Here is a 22,428-nt window from a genome sequence, read left to right as displayed (position 1 = left end):
ATGACTTGAAATATGACACATCAAACCTCAATTTAACACCGTTAAGTCTTCTCTAAAAACAAGCCGTTAAATCTAAATAAAATTAAAAATTAAAAACAAATAATATAAAATAATAAAACAGCCACTGAAACCCAGCAACCACCTATAGCCCAACCCACCCTACAGCACCGATGGTAACCATGTCCTTCTTCACCAACAGCCAACCTCTCCTCCTCTCTCTCCCCCTCTTTCTCTCTTTTCCCTCGTGTGTCCTCCATCTCTTTGCCCAACGTCATGCTCAATTGATTTTTTCAAAGAGATATCATACATTGGAAAAGGATGGAGGCAACAAACTGTGCACCATCCCCTTCATCCTTGCTAACGGGGTATAGTATTAGGAGTTTGATGTGTCGTGTTTTAGATCGTTAGATTATTAGAATGGTTTAAGATATAATGAAATGCGAGTAAATGTACACTATCTAAATGTAAGAGCAACTCCACCCATCTGCCCTTTGCCAATAGTAGCTGCCCTTGCAAAAGGTTGTGATGTTTCCACCAATTGTCATGGCAACAACTATTCACATGATATATGAAGAGAGAAATTTGTATAGAGTTTTGGTGTGGAAAGTGAAAACTACAATTAAGTATTTATTTTTAAAAAATTCTGAAATTTTTTGTATTTTTTGTAGATTTTTTTATAAAAAATTTTGTTGCTGACTTCAGCAAATTGGGGTTGGACCTAGGGCAGATCTTGCCTGAGGGCCAGCCAGGTTCGTGGGCTCCATATCCTGCCAGGGCAAGACAGGCCCGCTGAAATGGATTCTGGCGCTACCTCCTCACCTCGGGCCTAGGCTCGTGGGTGGAATGGCTCTAAAGGCTCGGAATCTAGCTTGGAGGATCAGTAAAATCAAGAAAAGTTATGGGAAACTATAAGGGGGTCTATTCAATTGAGATTTTAAAAGACTATTTATGGATAAATAAGTCCAGTGGATTTTAAAAGACTATTTAAGAATGTAATGACTTATAAGATTTTTTGAAAGATTTTTTATACTCAGGATTTTTTATGTTTGGATTTTAAAGATTTATATCATAAGAATTTATAAGATTTGAAAGGACCACATAGATTTTTTATCTGTACAATAACCAACCAACTTAGTTGTGGGCACTTGCATCAGCAATAACATAAACGGGATCAAATGGAATGGAACAATAAATAAAAGCAAACATTCAAAGTTACAAGAGTCAATGAAAAAGATAACAAAGAAACACAATTTTAACAAAGAAAAGTAAAATTCAATAAAGTTTTCCCAATCTTTTAATAGCCAATTTGATGTAGCTTCATGTCCTCCTAAGTAGCATTTCTCCACATATCTAAAGCTATGGTAGCTCTCCACGCATTAGCATTTTCTCGTTGCTGCTCTTGGGTTTGAACAATAGGTTCCAAATTCTCTTCTTCATTAACTGGTAATACTGAAGATGAAAAAGATTCGTCCACTGGTTCAATTGGAAATTCATAAGAACGACACTCTTTGCCCTTTCCTTTGTTATTTCCTTGTTGTGAATCCCCCATTAAATTACTACTACAATATATGTAAGAAATTTATTAGTTATTTCACAAGAATACATATCATACCAAACAAGAAAACCAAAAAAAATTGCTTCCAGGTACAACAATAATAAGCATATTGATTTCAACTAATTGCTTATTTTATTTCATTCTTGAGTGCTATTTTATTATTACAACAAAGATTCATCCAAATCAACAACACCCCATCTCAACCCTCAATCCAACCAAACAAACGTCACAAGCAAAGCTTGGAAAAATAAAAGGGGGAAGAAAGGAAAGAAAACCCAAAGCCAGGCAACAACAAGAAGCATGAATATATTCATATACGAAAATATGGAAGATATCTCAACAGCAACAGAGCCTTTCAAAAACATGTAAAAAGCAAAGTACCCATTACAGAATAAGGTCACATGATTATAGAAAACGATGTTGGCATGGTTATAGAAATTGAAAAAGAATTATTATATCAATAGATGCCAGCATGGTTATAGAAAACGAATACAAACTTTTTTTACCAGCAAAGAAAACATAGCATGGCATATATTTGATACATACAATAAACGCAAGAAGACATAGCACGAGAAGGAAGCAATACCTTATTCACGAAGAGCTGTTTATCTTCACGAAGAACTGTTCATCTTCTCTCGCAGAGAGAAAAAAATCTCACATAAAAAGTCTGACGGGTTATGGTGAGATTTTTTTTAGGGTTTGGTATTTATACCTCCCACTAAAAAGTCACACAAATTCCTTCTTTAAAAAAAAATCCTTCGAAATTAGCAAGTTTTTGAATACCAAAAGACTTTTTATTATTTGTTTAAAGTCTTGATTGAATACCACTAGATTTGGATACCCTCTTTAAAAAATCCTAATAGTCTTGTTTGAATACCATAAGACTTATTTATCCCAAAATAGTCTTTTAAAATCCTAATTGAATACACCCCCCCTAAGATTATGAACAATGTGAAAAATCAAAACTTCAAATCCCTTAATCAGTTTTCCATTAAATCATGATCTAAACGCGTTCAATTTTCCTGTTTCCATTTCTCCTGTGCCCACCTGTTTCCTTCTTACTTTGTTGACATGTGTCCTCTAACTTAACAGAAGGTTAACTCTGTTTAGTGTCATTTTTATTAACAAAATATTAAATGTTAAAATAAATTTATTCAAAAGCACGGTCACTTCATCTTCCCTGGCACCCACTACCATTCATTTCAACAAACATGCCCTCTTTACCCCTCCCTCCCTCCCTCCCTCCCCCTCTCTCTCTCTCTTTCTCTCTCTGCACCGCCATAACAAATGCAGACCCCCGGGGTGGTGGAATATGCGATTCTTTAAGTCGAAGAAATTTGAAGGAAGTTGTTCTTCGCGTGTCCCACAAATATTCTTCATGGCCTGGCTATTCCCAAATCAACGCCTCCATGATTGCATCTGTAAAAATAAAAAGGGATTGTCGCACACTGGGGTGGGGTGGTTGTGGTGGGTGTGTGGCTGCTGCGTTTTATCTTTTACTTCAATTTCGGGTTTTTTTTATTTATAAATAATTTGATTCAAAATTAACAACGTTTTGTGACATGTTTTTTTATTTATCAAAAGATACCTCCATAAAAATCCAAAAAAAGGCCAAACAGAAACAGCGAGAGAGAGCCCATGCAAACTTCCGATCATGAATATAAGATTTAGATACCTTGTGAATAACAGACCCACACTTTCTATATGGTTCTAAGTTACGACGCCAAACAGGAGACCACAAATTCTATTCGATCATGAATATCAGATTTGATCCAATAAGTGATTGACGCCAAATTAGCCACTCATTTATGGAGAAACAATATCTCCTAAAACAAATTAATTAGACTAAACAAAGATAATATTTTAACTTAAATCAAAATAGAGTCCAACTAAGAAAGTAATCTCAAGAAATAAAATCTAATCCTATTAAAAATAGGGCTAATATAAAAATGCTTGAGTAAAAATAACTCCAACTAGGAATCCTATAATGAATGCATGATTATGTCATGAATCAAGTTCCTCATTCGATCAAGTCGCACTTCGAAAGTATGCGGTTGAATGAGTTGTGCCAAAGCATCCAGTAACAATTCTTCACACACTAATTTTCAACCTATGCTAGAGTCTAGGAAATGACAATACAATTTTCATACTAACAAAGTTATTTTAGGAGCTCTCAATAAAATTTAAACTCCAATCATGCTCTCTAGTTTAGGGAGTCATAAATGCTATAACTCTTTTTTAATTGGTCAATCTCTATTAAAAAATAATTACTATTAATTAAAGGTTTGAAATACTCATTAAATTATAGGGAGCCACTAAGAGTCCTTTCTCTCTTCTCAGATTTAGAAGCTCTTAGAGGTCTTCTTATTTTAGAAAGTGGATAAAGAGTATGGTTGGAGATGTATTTTTTCAAATCCTCCCTAAAATTTGTCTAAAGAGATAATTTAGAAAGCCAATTGTGTATGCTCTTACTGGAATAGTTTTTGTCTTGAATGATGATGCCTTTGGTGGGAGATAAGGTGCAATGATGGGTGAGGTTCTTTGACCAACATCATTGTGGCTTCCTCATGCGGCTGGTTACTTTGGCATGCATGTGGAATGGTTTTTTGAGAGAAAAATCAGCACCTCTTGTTTTATGCAAATGTGGGATCCACCATCATTATGGCTGGGATTGTTTTTTCTTTTGCTTGTGAGGTATCACCCGTGGCTACGTAAGGAATGGGTGAGTTTGTAAAGAAGTGTGCATGTGAGCCGCACCAAAGGCATGATGAAGGTGTGAGCTGGTGTGCTTCAGCCACACCAAGGAAAGGCATGAGAGAGGGAGAGTGGGTTGCTTGTGAGATGCAAGCAAGCAGTCCATAAAGTCCTGAAAGATGTTTCAGCTGGGAATTAGCTGTCATTAAGAGTTCAAGGGATGGTATATCTCTTGGGGAGAGAGTGTTTTTCACATGTATGAGAGGGCAAGGGTAGAACTAGAAATTTTTCAACGGGTGGGCTAGTTAAAGTTATGCTTAAAATTTAATGATTATTTTTTTGGTACTTACAATTTCTGTAGTCTTTGTAGAAATAAAAGTAAACATTAAATCATATAAACCAAGCTAATTCATAGCTTCATAGACTAATTTTCAATAAATTTTAACATAAACCAAATAGAGTTTAACACCATAGTGGATTGAACATCTAAGGGTTTTTACATAGATTGACCTTAGGTTCCTTCATGCATTCATATCATACATGAAAAGTTGTTTTATGTAAAAATATTGACTAAGTATGAAAAATGGGTTTTCAGAATAATCATTTTATGAAGATAATTTTTGGCGGCTTTTATTGCTCACACATCAAATAAGAAAACTTGATTTTATGGGATTTTAGTATGAAGTATATATTGACTTAATGAGTGGGGGTACTTCCTTATTTACATTGTAAACTTAAGGTAAAATGACAAAGACAAAAGTAAAATGAAAAAGACATTTACTTAAATGTTGAAAATGGAAATAAGGTAATTTGCACAACGCCACTGACTGGGCTAATATTGAAAATACGTTAAATATATAGTTTTTATATTTTTTCTTACAAAACCACATAGGGCTACAGCCCACTGTAGCCCTTAGTGTGGTTCCGCCCTTGTGAGAGAGGGTGTACAATGGGTGTATCCTATTGGATACGGGACTCTGGTTTGGGTATAAAACTCTTGAGTATTCTTGTATCTTTCTCATGTTATAGTGAAGGTGGTGACTCTCTGGGGATGTAGGCAGGTTATCTATCGAACCCCGTAAATTCTTGGTGTGTTCTCTCATGTATTTACTCATTGTCATCTTGAGCTTGTTGGTTTGTTTGTTTATTTCTTCCATCGGGTTATGCTGTGACGAGGGGGAAACCAATGTTTCCCCAACATTTTAGACAATAGGGATATATTAGGAAGAAAAAATTTTAATACAAAATTTTGAATCAACATGTCAAAAATGAAATGTAATTTACGTGACAAACTAATCAAAGGACTTGTATCAACAAACAATAATTTGAGGACTAACCCAACTATTAATTGAATTTTTGGACCTCTACCAACTTTTCTATTTGAAGTATTCTCTTGTCTGCACATGTGTGGTTTTGCTTTGTGTTGAGAATCTTTTGCTTTTGTCATGAGGATTTGTTAGTATGAAAATTGTGCTGTCATTTCCTAGACTCTAGCATAGGTTGAAAATTAGTGTGTGAAGAATTGTTACTGGATGTTTTGGCACAACTCGTTCAACCCCATACTTCCAAGGCATGACTTGACCGATATGAGGAAACTAATTTCAGGTAAATCATGACATAATCATGCATTCATTATAGGATTCCTAGTTGGAGTTATTTTCACTCAAGTATTTTTATATTAATCATATTTTTAATAGGATTGGATTTTATCTCTTGAGATTCTTTCCTAGTTGGACTCTATTTTGATTTAAGTTCAAATATTATTTTTTCATCATCTTTGACTTGGAAAGTATGACTCTTTTACCCAAACTAGTTTTCATTGAGTAATATTGTTGACTTGTATAATCTGATAGGATTGGAAGGTAATCTTGAAGAAGGAACAAGATGACGAAATAGAATAGGACTTTGATTCAATTAAATCTGATTAGGCACGTTTGTGATACCTTGGTTTTATGAATTGTCTCTTGCAAGATAACAATATAGTTGCATAAAGCCAAGGCGTGCATCTGCTTTTTAAAACAGCTTTTGATATTTGTGTTGAGAACATCGAATTCTTAAGAAAAAGTTGATGTGCATATATTTGAGATAAATCGTCAAGTGTTCCATGTTTACTTAGTGATTTATCAAACATTTTAATCATTCATATTGCATTCATTTGCATTGTTCGGTGACTCATACGGTTGAGGGCACCAAGACCGTGGTGGCGGTTTTCCTTTGGCGAGCTTGAAGCAATCGTGACTAGTATTGCGTTCAAAATAAGGAGTGTCGAAGATCATCCTGTGACAGAAGTTGAGTTACGAAGAAGTCGGTAAACATTATCTAGAATGTGTCTAGGATAAGTGTGTGAGTACTTCTTGTAATCATCGTTCTATAGTGGATTTGTGTTGAACTGAGGAGTCTCATGGATTTTCCCAGAGATGGAGTTTTACCACGTAAAATAATTCTCTGTGTGTTATTTTTATTTTAAGCTCTGCACATTTCAGGATTGATAACTCATATCAATCCTGCTTCGAAAGTTAATTATTATTTATTGCTAAAACTCGAATTAGCCTATTTAACCTTCTTTAGGCAGTTGTAACGTAGTCGAGGGGAGCCGCTCAAACCCTAGCCGCTCTCTCCCTCTGTGAGTCCTAAAGGAAAATTCCATAGAGGGGGAAGGAGGAAGAAGCGTCATTGCCCTCCCTCCCCTTCTTCTCTTCTCGTCTTTTTCTTTTAGGTTAGTGAATAAGTTCACTGGGGTGGTTTGAATAAAAAAAACCTCTTGTGGTGGTTTCTTCTAAGTCATGGTTAGATTGAAGTTCCCCATCACTCCTCTTAGTCTATATTCTCAATCAAATCCTACTCCCAAAACCCGCTCCCTAACGCCGCTCATGTTCTTTAAATTTGATTTTACATCGTCTTTGACGGAGATTGCTGCAAACCACCCAATTGTTCTTTGGCAAAGTTATTGTTTTCATTTATTTGTTTGCTCTTATGCGCAGGTAGATCGCTGGAAATCATATTTTCCCCAGATCTGTTACGGATGCGGTGGTGGGTGTGGCCGCGACGACACTTCTTCAGGTGGTGGTGGTAAGGTTTGTTTAGACTCATGGGTTGATTTAGGGTTTTGGTTATGTTGGGTTTCTGGACTTTGTTTGGGCTTATGGTTAATTGTGGTGATATGGGCTAGTAGTTTTAGTGCGGCTTTTGTTCGCATTAGTTTTTCTTTTAGCAAGTTAGTTTGTTGCCCTTTTAGGATTGATATTTTAGATGTCTTGTTGATGTCTTTGATTGTACCGTTAAAGTTTATCTAATGAAGTTTTATTTGATAAAAAAAATTATAAATAAATTTATAAAATAAAATAAAATAAAAAAACTTCTCTAGGCATATATAGACATCCTACAGGTACTTTCAGTTTTTTTTTTTTTTAAAAGAATCTTTTGCTTTAACCTGTTTGTTCTTGCAGATCTTGAAAAGCTTACTCTTTATATTCACTACGGAGGTACATTGATGTATGTTGCTATCAGAAAAGGAGATGAATATTGTGGAGGGAAGGTTACGTCTAACCAAGGGCACTACACTATGGCTAGGGTAGGCTCTATCCTATTGCAAGGTTTGCCAAAAAATAAACTAATATTAATTCTAAGGCATTAATACCTCATTTCACAAAAATTAGCAAGCAAAAATTATTCTATCTTATCCATACATATCTCTAGTTACCCATATCACAAACAATTCAAGTTTCAAGCTTTCTCCTTTGAGAAAATGAATGGAATTTTATTTAGATCTTTACCTACATAACAAGTCCATCCCTATAAAATTTTCTAATCTCACCCTTGCTTCTAACAACTCACCATACCTCAAATTCAAATATGCATAGGCCGAGTTTAAAAAAACAAAAGAAAGTTTATCATAAACATTAGTGACGTTTACGAAACTATGAGTTATACTTGTTTATCTTTGTTGTGTTATGGATCATTCTTCACATTAATTCACACATCAATTTTGTCCATGTCGCTAAAATCCGTTAACCTTTTTAAGATCTTATGGAGTTAATTGATTTGGTTTAACAAACCGACGTCGTTCTAATGTAGATGACTTGCTGAACCCTCTTTTTTTTCCTTGAGACGTCGTTGTTTTAGTTGTGGGGTTCACCTTAGGGTTTTAATGAACCTGTGCGTTTTGGGTGTGTTTTAAACTTTTTATTTTTGCAAAAGTTATTGTTTGGTTTAACAAATCAATCTCTCTCTCCTATCCAATACGATCAAATCAAACAGACTTAAACCCCAAATTCATTCTTCTCAGTCGCATATCTATTAAGCTCTAACCCTCCTCTCAATTTATGAACTAGCCTCCTCTCAACTGTATGACCAATTGAGTCTTAAGATTGACTATTATAATTAGTACTTATATTTAGTTATAAGATTGACTAATATAGCCAAATAAACCACAAATAGAGACGCTTCTTTTTTAAAGCTCTTTAAACAATAAACCCAACACTTGAAATAGACCACTTCTTTTAACCATAAAAGAAAACGTAAGCAATGAGCTTGTAGCGTAAGTGGTTAAGAATATTTATTCATGCATCTAAGGTTCTAAGTTCAATTTCCCCTCCCCAATATCGCTTATATAAAAATAAATAAAAAAGCACATACGCGATTCTTGCTAACCAAACGTCCAAACACATGATCCACATTTTCTGGCTAAGCATTCAAGTAGAGTGCCCAAGCATGCACATTCCCAAGGATTGCCTGTAATGACTTTCAAGATCTTAATTTTATCTTCTTCTCTTCTTCTTTGTTTTTTTTTTTTTTTTCACCAAATGCATTACGCATCTGTCTTGAAAATTGAAATGTTCCCAAAATAATGTAACTGGTCCCTTGAAAATGGGAAAAGAAAGAACACAAAAAACCAAACCATGCATGTGATAAAATATCTCCGTTTCCAGTCTTCTTCGGCTTTCACCACCAATAAGAAATGTTGCAGGGCCCAACGAAAAGCATTTTGTGGCTTTGGAGGGAATAGATAAAGAAGGGAGCCTTTCCGGATAAAGAAAGCCATGGAAGATAGAACTGGCGAATCCTAAACCAAGCCCAAACACCAGCAATCAACCCAGCCCACCAGATAGTCAACACTCAACAGTCAACGCCGTCGTGTAACTTCCAGCCAGCTCCCAATATGTGCTGACGTCATCATTTCCATCATGTCTTAGGTGCCTCAAATATCCTAAATGATCTTGATGCAGCTTCTGATCGCGTTCCATGAACTGCATAATGGGTTGTTGCAGCAGATCATATGCCACAGCGGCCTCAGCTCCTTCTGGAAATGGAATGGGCATGAACTCTGGTTTTTGCCAAGGTTATGGAAAGTTGAAAATAAGGCATAATATGGCCAAAGGCAGACCGGGAAGCATCACAACTCGAAGATCTTTTGCCATATTGATAATGTTGGGTTTTGAACTCTTGATGTTTTCAGCCAAACAAAACAAACAACAAAACTCTTGGCTAATGTTACAAGATCACCTGATCATCTTAATTTATGTTTCAATTTTTGGGTAAGCTTTTCCTGGAAGGGGAAAAACCAAACCAAACCATGCAAAGAAAGCAAGAAAGAAAGAGAGTGATGTTCTCCATAATTGTTGATACGTGATATGTTATATGCCACTTGCTCAATCTTTTTCTCAACCAAATGGCGTTGAGCCTGCAACCACATTTCAAATATGAAACCCGGTTCCTTGCAACGGTCAAATCTCACCCACCATAGAGTGGATGGGGCGATTCCATACAATATTTGCACATAAAAGATAAAACCTTGACAGTTGTGTTGAAAAAGACACAGCAATGGATATTACACAATGGATCCTACATGCAGCTCTCTTGTCAAGACAACCAAACCTAAGACAAACTAGTGTTGTGTGTGGTGACTCGTATTCATCAAAAACTTTTCTCTGTATGATAGCAGTCATAAATTCGTGAGACTATTGAGTGGTCATATCTTGGACGGTGCTGCCCAACCTAGCACCATGCTCCTTGATTATCTGGGCCGACAACAGAATAATCTCTTCTTCGGTAGAGTACAACTCACCTTTGCTCTGTAATCACAAAATGAATATTAAAGCGGATGCTTAAGTATTCAGTATGATAAGAATATTGAATGGAGCGGGAATTACCATTTGTTTGAGGTTACATCCAAGAGTCAATTCGGCAAAAGAACTTTCCAGACGAGACAGGAAACAGTAAGGGGCCTCCTTTCCCAAGAACACCTTCGAGTGTGACCTTAGCATGCCCTTTATATCATTTGATATCTGGGGAATCTTATCCAAATCATTAATTTGCAGGGGAATTTTTGTGACAATGGCACGCCATTGCGCACGTGACTTGTTCACAATTACCTACAAAGTTTACATGAAACTTTCTGAGATATATCGTGACAAAACATTCTAAATGGATAAATCAAGCCACTATTATATTAATGTTAAACCATACCCAGGATGACACTGGTGCAATGAACTTAGGTGATTTTAACTTTAAAACGGGATTGGTGGTTTTCAGTATAATGGGTGCCCATGTTTAAGTGTCACGCATAAAAGAGAAGCACCAACCTGACTCGAAAACAGTGAATTCGGAACTATGACAGGGAACTTCTCTGCATTCAATAACGAAGTGGTAGTAAGTCCCATTTCCACCACTTGACCTTCTATAGCTCCAGCCTGCAATACGTAAAAAATTTAACATCATGAAGAAAAGAAATATCAAAAACAGGAAGCAGATAATACATTAGATATCACAAAAATTACCTGAAATCATTGATTCAGAACAAATACACAGAAGGTATAACGTTTATCCAATGAATGACAGCTCCTATTACTTATATAAGTCTATGATTATATTTGGCTAATAATTTATACATCTGCAGAGGAAGTTATAACAAAATAAGCAATAAAATTAATTGGTTGAATTGCAATCTGGAAAGTATCATATCTTCATTTCCAGAAGCAAGTGTTATTATAATCAATGAGGGGTTTGAGATCACTGTACAAAGTACGGTGTAGCCAACCAAGGGATGACTGAAAGATGCCTGATACTTAGATTTAAGAAAAGATTACACAATTACGTAACAGTTAACAAATAAAGATAATTAACTATGTAACTCTAGGTATGCAGCGCTGACATGGTAATTCATACAACCTTGAATATTTCCTTAATTTCATTATGTTACTACAAATTTGGAGAAACAAAGACACCCATGGCACAGTTCTCTTACTAGAATCACAAGAAAGGAACGAATGCTTGAGAAACATTTTGCCTATGACAAAGAACAAATGGAATCGAGGAACACATAGCGTAAATGCATGATAACATACTTTTATTGTATCCCCAAGCGAAAAGGGCTTTGAAAACTGCATAGAGAAACCACTTAGAACATTTCCAAGGACGTCTCTGGCAGCAAAAGCAGTAGCAACTCCTGCATTAAGTGCGGCGGTGAAAAAGTTGAGTCTTAATAAGACGAGGTCAATCCCAACAAGAGCATCCAAAAATGAATCTTTAGTGTGGTGTGGGTGATACATATAACCATATGACCAAAAATCAAGAGATGCAACCTTTGGATGTAATCTAATAACCTTATTTGCATATTACAACAAAATATGCTTTACAAAGATAGCTAAATTAAAATTTTATTTGCAGATTTTTCTAACTGTCATGGATGAAATAGATATGAAAAAGAATATGCAATTAGGAGCTAATCCTCACCTCCTATGCCACCAACTGTAAGAATTGATTGCACAGCCACCCCACATGCCTCAGCTAAAGCCATTATCCCAATCACAAAAAGACCAATGGATGAAATGTTATCTATAGCTAGCAACTTGTCCCGATCAAGACCAGGCAAAGTTTGAGTCGCTAATACACGAGTGAACACATTTGTCTTCCACCGATGCAGAAACCACACAAATGAAAGGATAACTGCACCTCTCCATGCCGGTGCAAGATACTGAGAAGCTATAGTGGTCGGTGCTACCAGCATGCCACTGCAAATAAAAGTCCTCCTCATTGTTTAACAGTGGAAAACAAAAATGCATATATACAAATAAAAATAGGATGATTATGAAGCATATCTTTGAAGTTGAAACCACTAACATTTGCGAAAATGCCATGAAAGTAACTAGATATCGCACTGGATCCTCCAAAGCACCCCAAAAACTTTTCTCATATGGAACTGGCTCCTCAGATAGGCTTCCTGATAGTAATGCAGTGCGCCCTTGACTTGCGTACTTGTGAAATCTCCTGAAAAGCCTCGGCATCACCAGCCAAGCAAATATAGTACCTGCCAAAGTACAACCAACAGGAACAACCACATTTCTAAGATGTGGATAGGAATCCAGCAACTGCTGAACATAAGGAGACAGCTCAACAGAGGTTTCTTTAGCCTTCTGTCCAGAATAAGTTGCTGCATCCACAGCACTCTGCCATACATCCTTAACCTTAGCAACCCAATCACTGCCAACAATACCACCATTACCAATATCCACTTCACTGCCACCAGAAGCAGCCGGAACTCCTAGTCCTGGTTGCCCAGCTTTATCAGCATTGCTACCAACAGATGATGAGTATGAACGGCTATTCAAAATTGGATTTATCAAAACAAGAGGAGTAGCACTCCTAATATGTGAATTTGACAATGTGGGTGAAAATGCTGAAATGGGTTTGGTCCTGTAAGATTGGATGTTGGCAAGTGATTCAGAACCCAATGCTCTAGAATGCGTCTTCACAAAAGTTCTAAGAGATTGTGTTTCCTTGGAATGGTAACTGCGATTTACAAATGCATATGCTGGTCTTATATGCTGGTAACTGCCAAATTTCGCATAAGAACAACTGGTAGACTTGCAAAGTGATTTCAATATGGAAAGCCTAACTCCACCCATTTGAGAAAGCTTAGTATACCAGACTATTCTATAATACTAAAGGCACTCTTCAATCTCTACATGCTTAAGAGGACCTGGTTAGAATTAACTAACTCTTTCATGGTATCTTAATCTGCAAATTGGGGAGGGGAAGGAGAAAGCAAATTAATAATAAATGATTATAAATACAAAATGCAAAAACCCAATGACAATATAATGAAACATAGGTTAAAAAATATGAACTCAAGCTTAACAATGCTGATAAACATCTATACATAAACCCTAGACCCCTGTCTGGATGCCGAGAAAAATGAAGAAAACAAAAACCAAACAGTGAATCGATGAATTTTTTTCTTTCAAGCTGGTCCCCAAAGATCAAACACTTCACCCAACTAAAACATACACTAGCGGCCCCTTTGAAAAAAGAAAAGGTAAAATGATCTTTTAACTCTGTAATTTAGTTTCTGTTGCTTTCAGTCGCTTTATCGGCAACCAAACAGAGCTTTATAGTGGGAATTAAAATAGCTACCTACCTGTTACGGTTGATTTTGGCGGTTCACATGAAAATTCTGAGAGACCCAGAAGAGTGATCGAGCTTCTTTACTTTGCTTGGGAAATAAGACAAGCCGACAGAGCTTCGGAGCTCAATGCGTATGAAAGAGAAGGCTCATTTCTGAGGCCAAGTATGAAAGCATGAGGAGCACGCGTCGCTTTAGCCTCCGACTGTTTCGTGCTCGTCCGATGCCTTTGACTGGCCCATTAGTATGACAATCTGACGGTGGAAGATTAGGCTGAAAATGGAACGGAATATTAATGATTTCCCCACCCCAATTTTATCCACTCACACTTAACAATACATTTGACCCCAAAAATAATGTAATACAAAATATAGTATCATCCTCACTCAAACACACAATGGTACCCAATAAATTACGGATCCTTTAACAAGAGCGGTGATTTCCTCACTCCAATTTTATCTATTTACACTCCTTTTAGATGTCAATCATACATCTTGTACCACTTGTATTAGAAGGCTCCTATATTTTGTATGCTTTGGAATTTAGCAAAGTATGCTTAAGTTATGGTTCGATTGGAAACCGCTTTATAGGAAGTACTTCTGCTTCTAAAAACTTTTACTAGAAGCACTTTGAAATTTTAGTCCAAATGCTTCTTGTATTAGAAGCACGTTGAAATTTTAGTCCAAATGCTCTTTGAAAAATCGTACTTTAAGTTTCTCTACCAAACACATTCAAAAACCCTTTTACACCTTTCAAGAGCATTGTCAAACCTGCTCTTAAACTTTTAGACCCAAAAAGATTATAAATATAAAAAAAAAACCTGCTCTTAAAATAAAAAAGTACGTGTTGAGTACGAAGTCTCAATCCCAATCGACAAAACATAATCATTATCTGTTAGAAAAACAAAAAAAAAAATCTACAAATACTGAAAACTTATTTACCTCTTTCTAAAACAAGAAAAATAAATAAATAATTATATATACATATATAATAAAAAATTATATATATATATATATATATATATATATTGATCCTCAAATAATTTTATTTGATAGGTACCATACAATTTTTCTCAATGATCCAAACCATATATTTTTTAGGTCTTCATTCATAGATCATCCTTACAAAAAATTAGACAAATCTGAAACCGTTTCGACATCCAATTGTATTTTACAAAATCAATGAATATGGTGCCTCAATAAAGTACAAAAATTTCAATAACTCAATTTAGTGGTCAAATGATATCGGATTCAAGTGATTTTTTGTAGAAATGATCTTTAAATGAGTATCTACAAAATAGACGGTTTGGATTAGTGAAATACAATCCGAGTGGAGGTGTCCTCAAATAAAACTTATTTGAGGATCCTCATATATATATATATATATATATATATATATATATATCTTATATTATATATATTATATATAGAATTTGTAATAAATAACTTAGAATTTAAGTTAAAATGTCATCTAAAACAAATTAAATATGACTTAATTAGAAATATTTAGCTCTAAAAATGTAAGTATTGAATATTTAAGTATTTTATATACTTATATTTTCTATTTACTTTATTTATATATATATATATATATATATATATATATATATATATATATATATATATGAAAGTGAGAGGACTCTTTGACCAATAAAAATCTTGACAGAACACGAAAGTGTAGATAGATAGAAATACGCCGGAAATTATGAACACAAGTCATTGTTTTAATAGCGTTTAGATTTCTTTTCAGAATGAACCAACCACATGGCTTTTAATTCTCTGCTAGTTCTATTAGAAATGGACTGTCCCAGCTTTGCCTTTTGGGTATCACAATTTGATCCCAAAAACAAAACTTTGTGACCTTTCTTCCTTCTTTGATCTCTTGGAAATTATGATCAACCAAACCCAAAAACACACACAGCCTCTCTTCACCATGAAAGGCAATCATAAAGACCCTGCAGAAGGATGGACCTCCAAAAAGATCACCTTATGTTTCTTGCTTTTGATCTCTTTCCTCTACATCTCCTACTCTCTACAATCTGTTTCGCCTTCCAATCTTTGTAGGCAGCAGCAATCTTTCACTGCCCATGTCCAATCACAACCAAAACCAAAGGTTTCCTTGCCTCCAATTCCTCAGCCAATTACAGCTACAACCCCAGAAAAACCCCAAGAGGCCAAAACAAACATATCCCATATAGTCTTTGGCATTGCAGCCTCAGCCAATATGTGGGGCCATAGGAAAAACTACATCAAGCTATGGTGGAAGGCAGACCAAATGAGGGGCAATGTTTGGTTGGATCAGCCTGTAAAAATGGAGCCTGAGCATGATCACCTTTTGCCACCTATAAAGATTTCCAGTGATACTTCCAAGTTTGAGTACAAGCACCCGAAAGGCCATCAGTCTGCGATACGCTTGTCACGCATAGTTTCGGAGAATTTCAGGCTAGGCATGGAGAATGTGAGGTGGTTTGTGATGGGGGATGATGACACAGTTTTTGTGACTGAGAATCTGGTCAGGGTTTTGCAGAAATATGACCATAATCAGTTTTATTATATTGGGAGCTCATCAGAGAGTCACTTGCAGAACATTTATTTTTCATACAACATGGCCTACGGTGGAGGGGGGATTGCTATAAGTTACCCATTAGCCAAGGCACTAGAGAAAATGCAGGACAGGTGCATAGAAAGATACACTGGATTGTACGGCTCAGACGATAGGCTTCAGGCTTGTATGGCTGAGCTTGGTGTGCCTCTCACCAGAGAACAAGGATTTCACCAGGTTAGTTCTCTGTCTGTGTTTTGGTTATAAATCTTTATCTTTTGGTTGGTTACTGAGAAAACAGAGGAAAGCAAAGGAAAATCTAAGTCTCCGAGAAAATCTTAGGTATAACCGGTTGTATAGATTCATGATTGTATGCAACCTAAACCGATGATACGTCAGATTTTCTTTGAGTGTTGTTGTTGGACTAATTGCGACTATTTTGTTTGTGAAAAAAGATCAACCAAAAGTTTATGGTAGAATCAAAACGTTTCTATTTTTCTCAACATTTAATGGTAGTTTCTTTTCAGATTACATTCTTAACGTTTCTTTGCACTTTTCCAAGAGTTTGTTTCAGCTTATTTATGTCAATGAAATTCTAAAAAAGAAAAAGAAAAGATTATCTGTAACCCCAATTACCAACCACATCCTGGATTGTGGTAACTTTAATTCATTGTACTGCATATTATTCTAGATTTATTTTTCTAATGAAATGGACTAGATTTGGTGGTGTTTGGTGAGCTAGTCTTACCACCGTCCAATAAAATACATATTTGACTATTGACTTATGTTGCATACCTTTTGTGGTGTCTTTGCAGCATTTCAAAATTCAACCAACAGATTGACTAATTTACCTAAGCTTTTGGAAATCCAATTGATTTGTACACAAATTTCCAATGTCCTTGAATTTTCTTTGATTTTCTTGTCAAGTTTCTTATGAGGGTTGCATGAATCACATGACCATATATAGTGCAAAGTCATTGTCATTTTCTAATTCAAAGTTTTTCTTCTTCTAATTTGTTTTCATTTGTGGGATTTTACTCAGTATGATGTATATGGGAGCTTGTTTGGACTTCTAGCAGCTCATCCAGTCACACCCCTAGTGTCCCTCCACCACCTAGATGTGTTTGAGCCCATATTCCCCAACATGGACAGGGTCCATGCCCTGCAAAGGCTCCGGGCCCCGATGAAGATCGACTCCGCCGGGCTTCTACAACAATCCATTTGTTACGACAAGACCCGATCCTGGACCGTATCCGTTTCATGGGGATACACGATTCAAATATTTCGAGGCATTTTTTCTCCCCGAGAAATTGAAATGCCATCTAGGACGTTCCTCAATTGGTACAAGAAAGCTGACTATACTACCTACGAATTCAACACGCGCCGTTTCGGTCGGAACCCGTGTCAACAACCATTTGTGTATTACTTTTCTAATGTCGTATACAATAAAAATGCGAGCCACACAGCTACTGAGTATGTTCGCGATCGAGTACCGGACCCAGAATGCCACTGGAAGATGGCAAATCCCTCCCGGATTAAAAAAGTGCATGTCTATAAAGCACCCAATCCACATTTATGGGACAAGGTAATTAATCTAAATATTAGCATGAACTATCAACGCATGCGCAAGTAACTGAGAGTCCTTGATTGATGTGAGTCTCGTACTGATTCTTACACCAGTCAATGTCTCATGAGTTGCTCGTCATACATTGCTAGTTTGCACATTATTATTACTTTGGTACAAGTAGTATTCACATTTAATCTTTTCATAGATTATGTTCATACATTGACAATTTTGTAATTTGAGCAGTCCCCAAGGAGAAATTGCTGCAGAATTTTGCCAAACACCAAGAAGAACGGCACCATGGTCATTGATGTAGGAGCATGCAATGAAGATGAAGTCGTCGAAGTGCGGTAGAGTATATAAGATTGCAAAGAGCCTTCCTAGCCATTCACAATTTTGTTGAATTTTTTCCTTTGCAAAGAAACAGAAAAGTTTACTAACTAGCATACATCCCTTTGTATCCGAATATTGGATGTTGATTAGAGAAAATAGTTAGTGTAAATTAACCCTAAAAAGAGAGGATTGAATGAGAAAAGAAGCCAAAATATTGCCAACTTTGCCTTTTTTTATGGAGACGTACGAAAATAACAACACATTTCGATTGTGATCATTCTGGAAAAATATTTTTTCTTGTCGTAGGAGGTCGTAGGAGGAAAACCATTTTCTCATCTAAACCCCCTTGCATACTTCAACCAAAGTTTGTGTTTTAGTTTAAATAACTAGGTTGGCAAATTGATTGATTTCTCAACTTTCAATGAAACTTTATTTTCACAATCAAATCGGCAGTTTTACCTTTCTTTTAAGAAAATTTTATGAGTTACGTGATCATTATGGACTCATATCATCCTATGAAATGAGGGTGGAGTTTTGAAAGCTGGAATCTCTTCACCTCTCTATCTTCTTTGTGGCCTAAAACGAAAGTTCATTCACCTATATTAGTGAGTTCAACAAGAATACCAATTTGGAATATATATATATATATATATGTTTTAATGTCTCACCAAAAAAAAAAAAAAAGGCTAATGACATTACCACTCGTGATTGCTTTTGTTACATAATGTGCCAAGGATGTATAATATGTAGTATTATAAGGATTTTGCTTATAACAATCACTAATATATGTATGTGTGACTTCAACCGTTGATGCATTGTGAACTTGCATAAACAATAAGTCGCTAAAGCTAACCTTGAAATAACATACATGCTCAACTTAAGACCAGCATGGCGACTGAAACAAGCATTGCGATGGCAAGAGAAATGTTTTCAGCTCAAAAATAAAAAAGGAATTGTTTTCAAATATGCAATGATGTGTATATAATTTGGGTAGCTGTTAGAAATAAGGATGAGTCAACTGCCTGAATTTTACACCTTGTAAATTCCACGTAGGAATGATCAACGATGTCGACAAAAAATTGGTCACATACACAGTTGTACCGCACCACCATCATCCGACATGGACAAGCCGAACCCAAAAAAGGTCCAGCCTATCAGCTCCGAACGCGTGGGTCCCGCCAACGACTCGGATTTTTCCCACCCTCAAGAACCCGAAACTCAAGTCTCGGTCTTCCACAACATTTTCATTTCTGAAGCTCAAACCCTCCTCCCATGGAGTTCCAATACAGAAAGCTCATCCTCTCCCTCTCAATACTCGCTCTCTCCACCCTTTCGGCCCTCTCTCACTCCTCCTTCTCCCCCGTAGACAACTTCCTCATCGACTGCGGGTCCACCGTGGGCTCCACCGTCGACAATCGCCTATTCGTTCCCGACTCGGCCAAGCGCGACTCGTCTCTGTCCTCCTCTACCCGCTCCATCACACTCAGAAATGAAAACCCACCTCCCAATTCGCCCCAAATCTACAGCACGGCTAGGGCTTTCAGGCGACCTTCCAAGTACAAGTTCCAGATCCGGGACGAAGGGACCCACATGGTACGCCTCCATTTTCAGACCTTTAATTCTTTGAAATTCGATTGGAACAACACTCAATTTCATGTCTTGGTTAATGGGTTTGTGGCTTTGGCCGACTTTAGAGCCGGGGGTGTAGAAAGCCCCATGGTTATGGAGTTCTTGATCTGGGTTAGTACCGGAAAGCTTGTGATTGAGTTTGTTCCTGCTAAAAAATCAAACTTTGCGTTTGTGAATGCGATTGAGGTTATATCTGCGCCTAAGGACCTTGTTGCTGATACGGCAAAGTTTGTGAGTTCTGATAAAGTTGAGGATTTTAATGGGTTAGCTAAGCAAGCGCTTCAAGTTGTGCATAGGGTCAATGTGGGGGGTTCTAAAGTGACGCCGTTTAATGATTCTATATGGAGGACTTGGGTTACTGATGATGAGTATTTGGAACCGAATTCGGGGTCGAAAAGGGTGTATTTTGGTGGCCGGATCAAGTATCAGGATGGAGGGGCTAGCCGGGAAGTTGGCCCTGATAATGTGTATAACTCTGCCAGAGTGATTCACAGCACAAATGCTTCAATCCCCAAGGTCAATATGACATGGGTTTTTCCTGCCATTGCAGGATATAAGTATCTGGTTAGGATGCATTTCTGTGACATTGCTAGTATTTCCATCGGTTTGCTGTATTTCAATGTGTATGTGAATGGGAATTTGGCATATGAGAATCTGGATCTATCTATGGCTTCCAACTACATATTGGCTTCTCCGTTCTATGCCGATTTCGTGGTTGATGGAGACGATTCGGGTGTTCTTAGGGTAAGTGTAGGACCATCGAATATGAGCGTACCTTACGCCATTGATGGTGTTTTGAATGGTATTGAGATCATGAAGCTGAATAACTCAATGGGAGTCTTGATGGAGATTATTGTGCAGGGTGGGTTTTGAGGAACTGGCCAAGTGGACATGTTGGTTTTGTGGTTCCTCTGGTTGCTGCTGCCTGTTTGCTGCTAAGTATATCTTTGGTTATGCGAAGGAAGATGAATGCCGAGGGGTTTGTGGCATGGTCGAGACTGCCCATGGATGTTTCAGAAGCTAATGCCAAGCATGGCAATGCACAGCCATCAAGTTAAATAGGACAGCAATATAGGATCAATAAGTACCAGCTGATGTTTTGTAATTCTAAGTTTTAAGTTTGAAAAGGAGTGTTGTATTGCTATTCTATAGGCTGTATGAAATAGTATGAAATGTAAAGATACTTGTGTGTTTGCTTATGCAGTGAATATATCAGATCAACCCGGTTTTAACCGGACCATTTCACGAAACCATAGACATGTTACAATCGGAACTGTTCATTCATTTTATAAAACTTTTTTGAACCGTTGGATTAATATCCAATGGTGGGTGATCACAAATCTCTTGGACCTCGGTGGGTCCAGGAGATCGGGACTGTTACATAATCTCTGAAGAAAAAAATAATCAATCAAATTGGAGATCCTTTACAAATGGAAGATTTTCATATCAATTAAGATTTTAATAATGAACTATCCATTTTAGCTTATACATTTGAATAACTAAAAGATCCAATCTAATCGAGGATAACATAGCACATCCATACAATTAAGATCCCGAGATATGTGTGCTATTGTTACTAACCACTTGGATTACTGATAAACATGAGGAAAAAATAGTAATAGTTATCAGGAAAATGTGTATGACACAGGAGTTTTACTCATCTCCCTCTCACAGCCTCACACATCAGCCACTGAAACATTCAATACACACATAAGGCACAAGCCTGCCTTACGAAATTTACCATAAGGCGCGTGGCCCCTTGCTTCAACCCCATCTTACCTCATTCGAACCACAAAATTTTTCTTGTTTTGGTCAGGAATTTAACCCATTTTTGGTGCACGAATAATGTACAAAACAAAAAGAAACAACCCAAAAAGTGCCTTTTAAGAGCACTATTTTCAATTACAAATTTAGACTTTTTTTAAATAAAAAATAATAATATCACATCAAAAAACGTGTTTTGCAAATTACAATACAACACCCCTTTCACATTCAACACAAGGTGTTTTGCCTTTTAGGGTTTCTTAACCTATCGTCAAAAGCTGCATGACCCTTGCAGATATGGTTGACTTGAAAATAAAATCAGTTTGATCACCACCCCACCCCAACTTGTGACGTGCCACGTCAGCAGTTTAGTGTAAACAAATTTAACATTGGATTATCTTAGCCAGGGACGTGAACCATGCCTTCTTCCATAAGTCCAAAGCCTTAGATTCTATCTGCATTACTCTAATATAACACATTCCCTCCTATAAATACATGCCATTCTCATTGACATTCTTAATATAGAATTAAACTTGTTTAATTAAGTCACTGAGCTCTCTAAGAGTCACTCAGAGAGAGAGAGAGAGAGAGAGAGAGAGAGAGATGGATGCTCAGGTTGTGAAAAGTTCATCACCTCCTTCCCATGTAGGAATTCATGTTATGAGGGCAGCAATAAGGCTCCTAGCAGTTTTTGTAGTGTTTTTGGGGTCTCTTTTTGTTTGGTTCATGATGCCCACCAACACATATTCTCAAATTTGTCGGCTTCAAATCAGACAAAAGACTAACTCAAGTACCTATCTGGGGTCAGAAGGTTGTGATTAAAATCTTAATTATTATCTTTTTGCATGCTTTTGGTTTAATTTCTTAGGTGAAGGTTGCTTATAATCATACTGTATCTGTGTGTTAATTGCTGCAGGTTCAAATATTGTGATGTTCACATTTCCCATT

At 36.7% G+C, this 22,428-nt stretch overlaps 2 protein-coding genes and 1 pseudogene across 3 annotated transcripts; 2 read left to right on the top strand and 1 right to left on the bottom strand.

The window, feature by feature from the left end:
- Positions 1–9,940: 9,940 nt before the first annotated feature.
- Positions 9,941–13,911, bottom strand: LOC103332087 (Mechanosensitive ion channel protein). 2 transcript variants are annotated; one of them, XM_008234779.2, is made up of 7 exons: positions 13,665–13,911; positions 12,368–13,264; positions 11,981–12,258; positions 11,593–11,693; positions 10,831–10,938; positions 10,399–10,620; positions 9,941–10,320 (listed from the first exon to the last, which is right to left on the bottom strand). In XM_008234779.2, the coding sequence occupies exons 2-7, from the start codon at positions 13,150–13,152 to the stop codon at positions 10,207–10,209; spliced, it is 1,608 nt and encodes a 535-aa protein (XP_008233001.2). In that variant the 5' UTR covers positions 13,153–13,264; positions 13,665–13,911; the 3' UTR covers positions 9,941–10,206. The 2 variants fall into 2 exon arrangements, with proteins under 2 accessions (XP_008233001.2, XP_088909821.1); XM_089053695.1 differs by lacking the exon at positions 13,665–13,911 and having other exon boundaries at positions 12,368–13,495.
- Positions 13,912–15,364: 1,453 nt separating this feature from the next.
- On the top strand, positions 15,365–18,375 carry LOC103332088 (uncharacterized). The gene is made up of 3 exons (XM_008234781.2): positions 15,365–16,427; positions 17,233–17,775; positions 18,001–18,375. The coding sequence occupies exons 1-3, from the start codon at positions 15,540–15,542 to the stop codon at positions 18,106–18,108; spliced, it is 1,539 nt and encodes a 512-aa protein (XP_008233003.2). The 5' UTR covers positions 15,365–15,539; the 3' UTR covers positions 18,109–18,375.
- Positions 18,376–19,322: 947 nt separating this feature from the next.
- On the top strand, positions 19,323–20,966 carry LOC103332120 (putative receptor-like protein kinase At5g24010 pseudogene; annotated as a pseudogene).
- Positions 20,967–22,428: the final 1,462 nt, after the last annotated feature.

This window comes from Prunus mume, linkage group LG5 (assembly GCF_029339155.1).
Source record: "Prunus mume cultivar Tortuosa linkage group LG5, ASM2933915v1, whole genome shotgun sequence".
Taxonomy (NCBI): Eukaryota; Viridiplantae; Streptophyta; class Magnoliopsida; order Rosales; family Rosaceae; genus Prunus; species Prunus mume.
The sequence above is the reverse complement of the archived record's forward strand: the minus strand, read 5'-3'. Positions and strand labels throughout refer to the sequence as shown.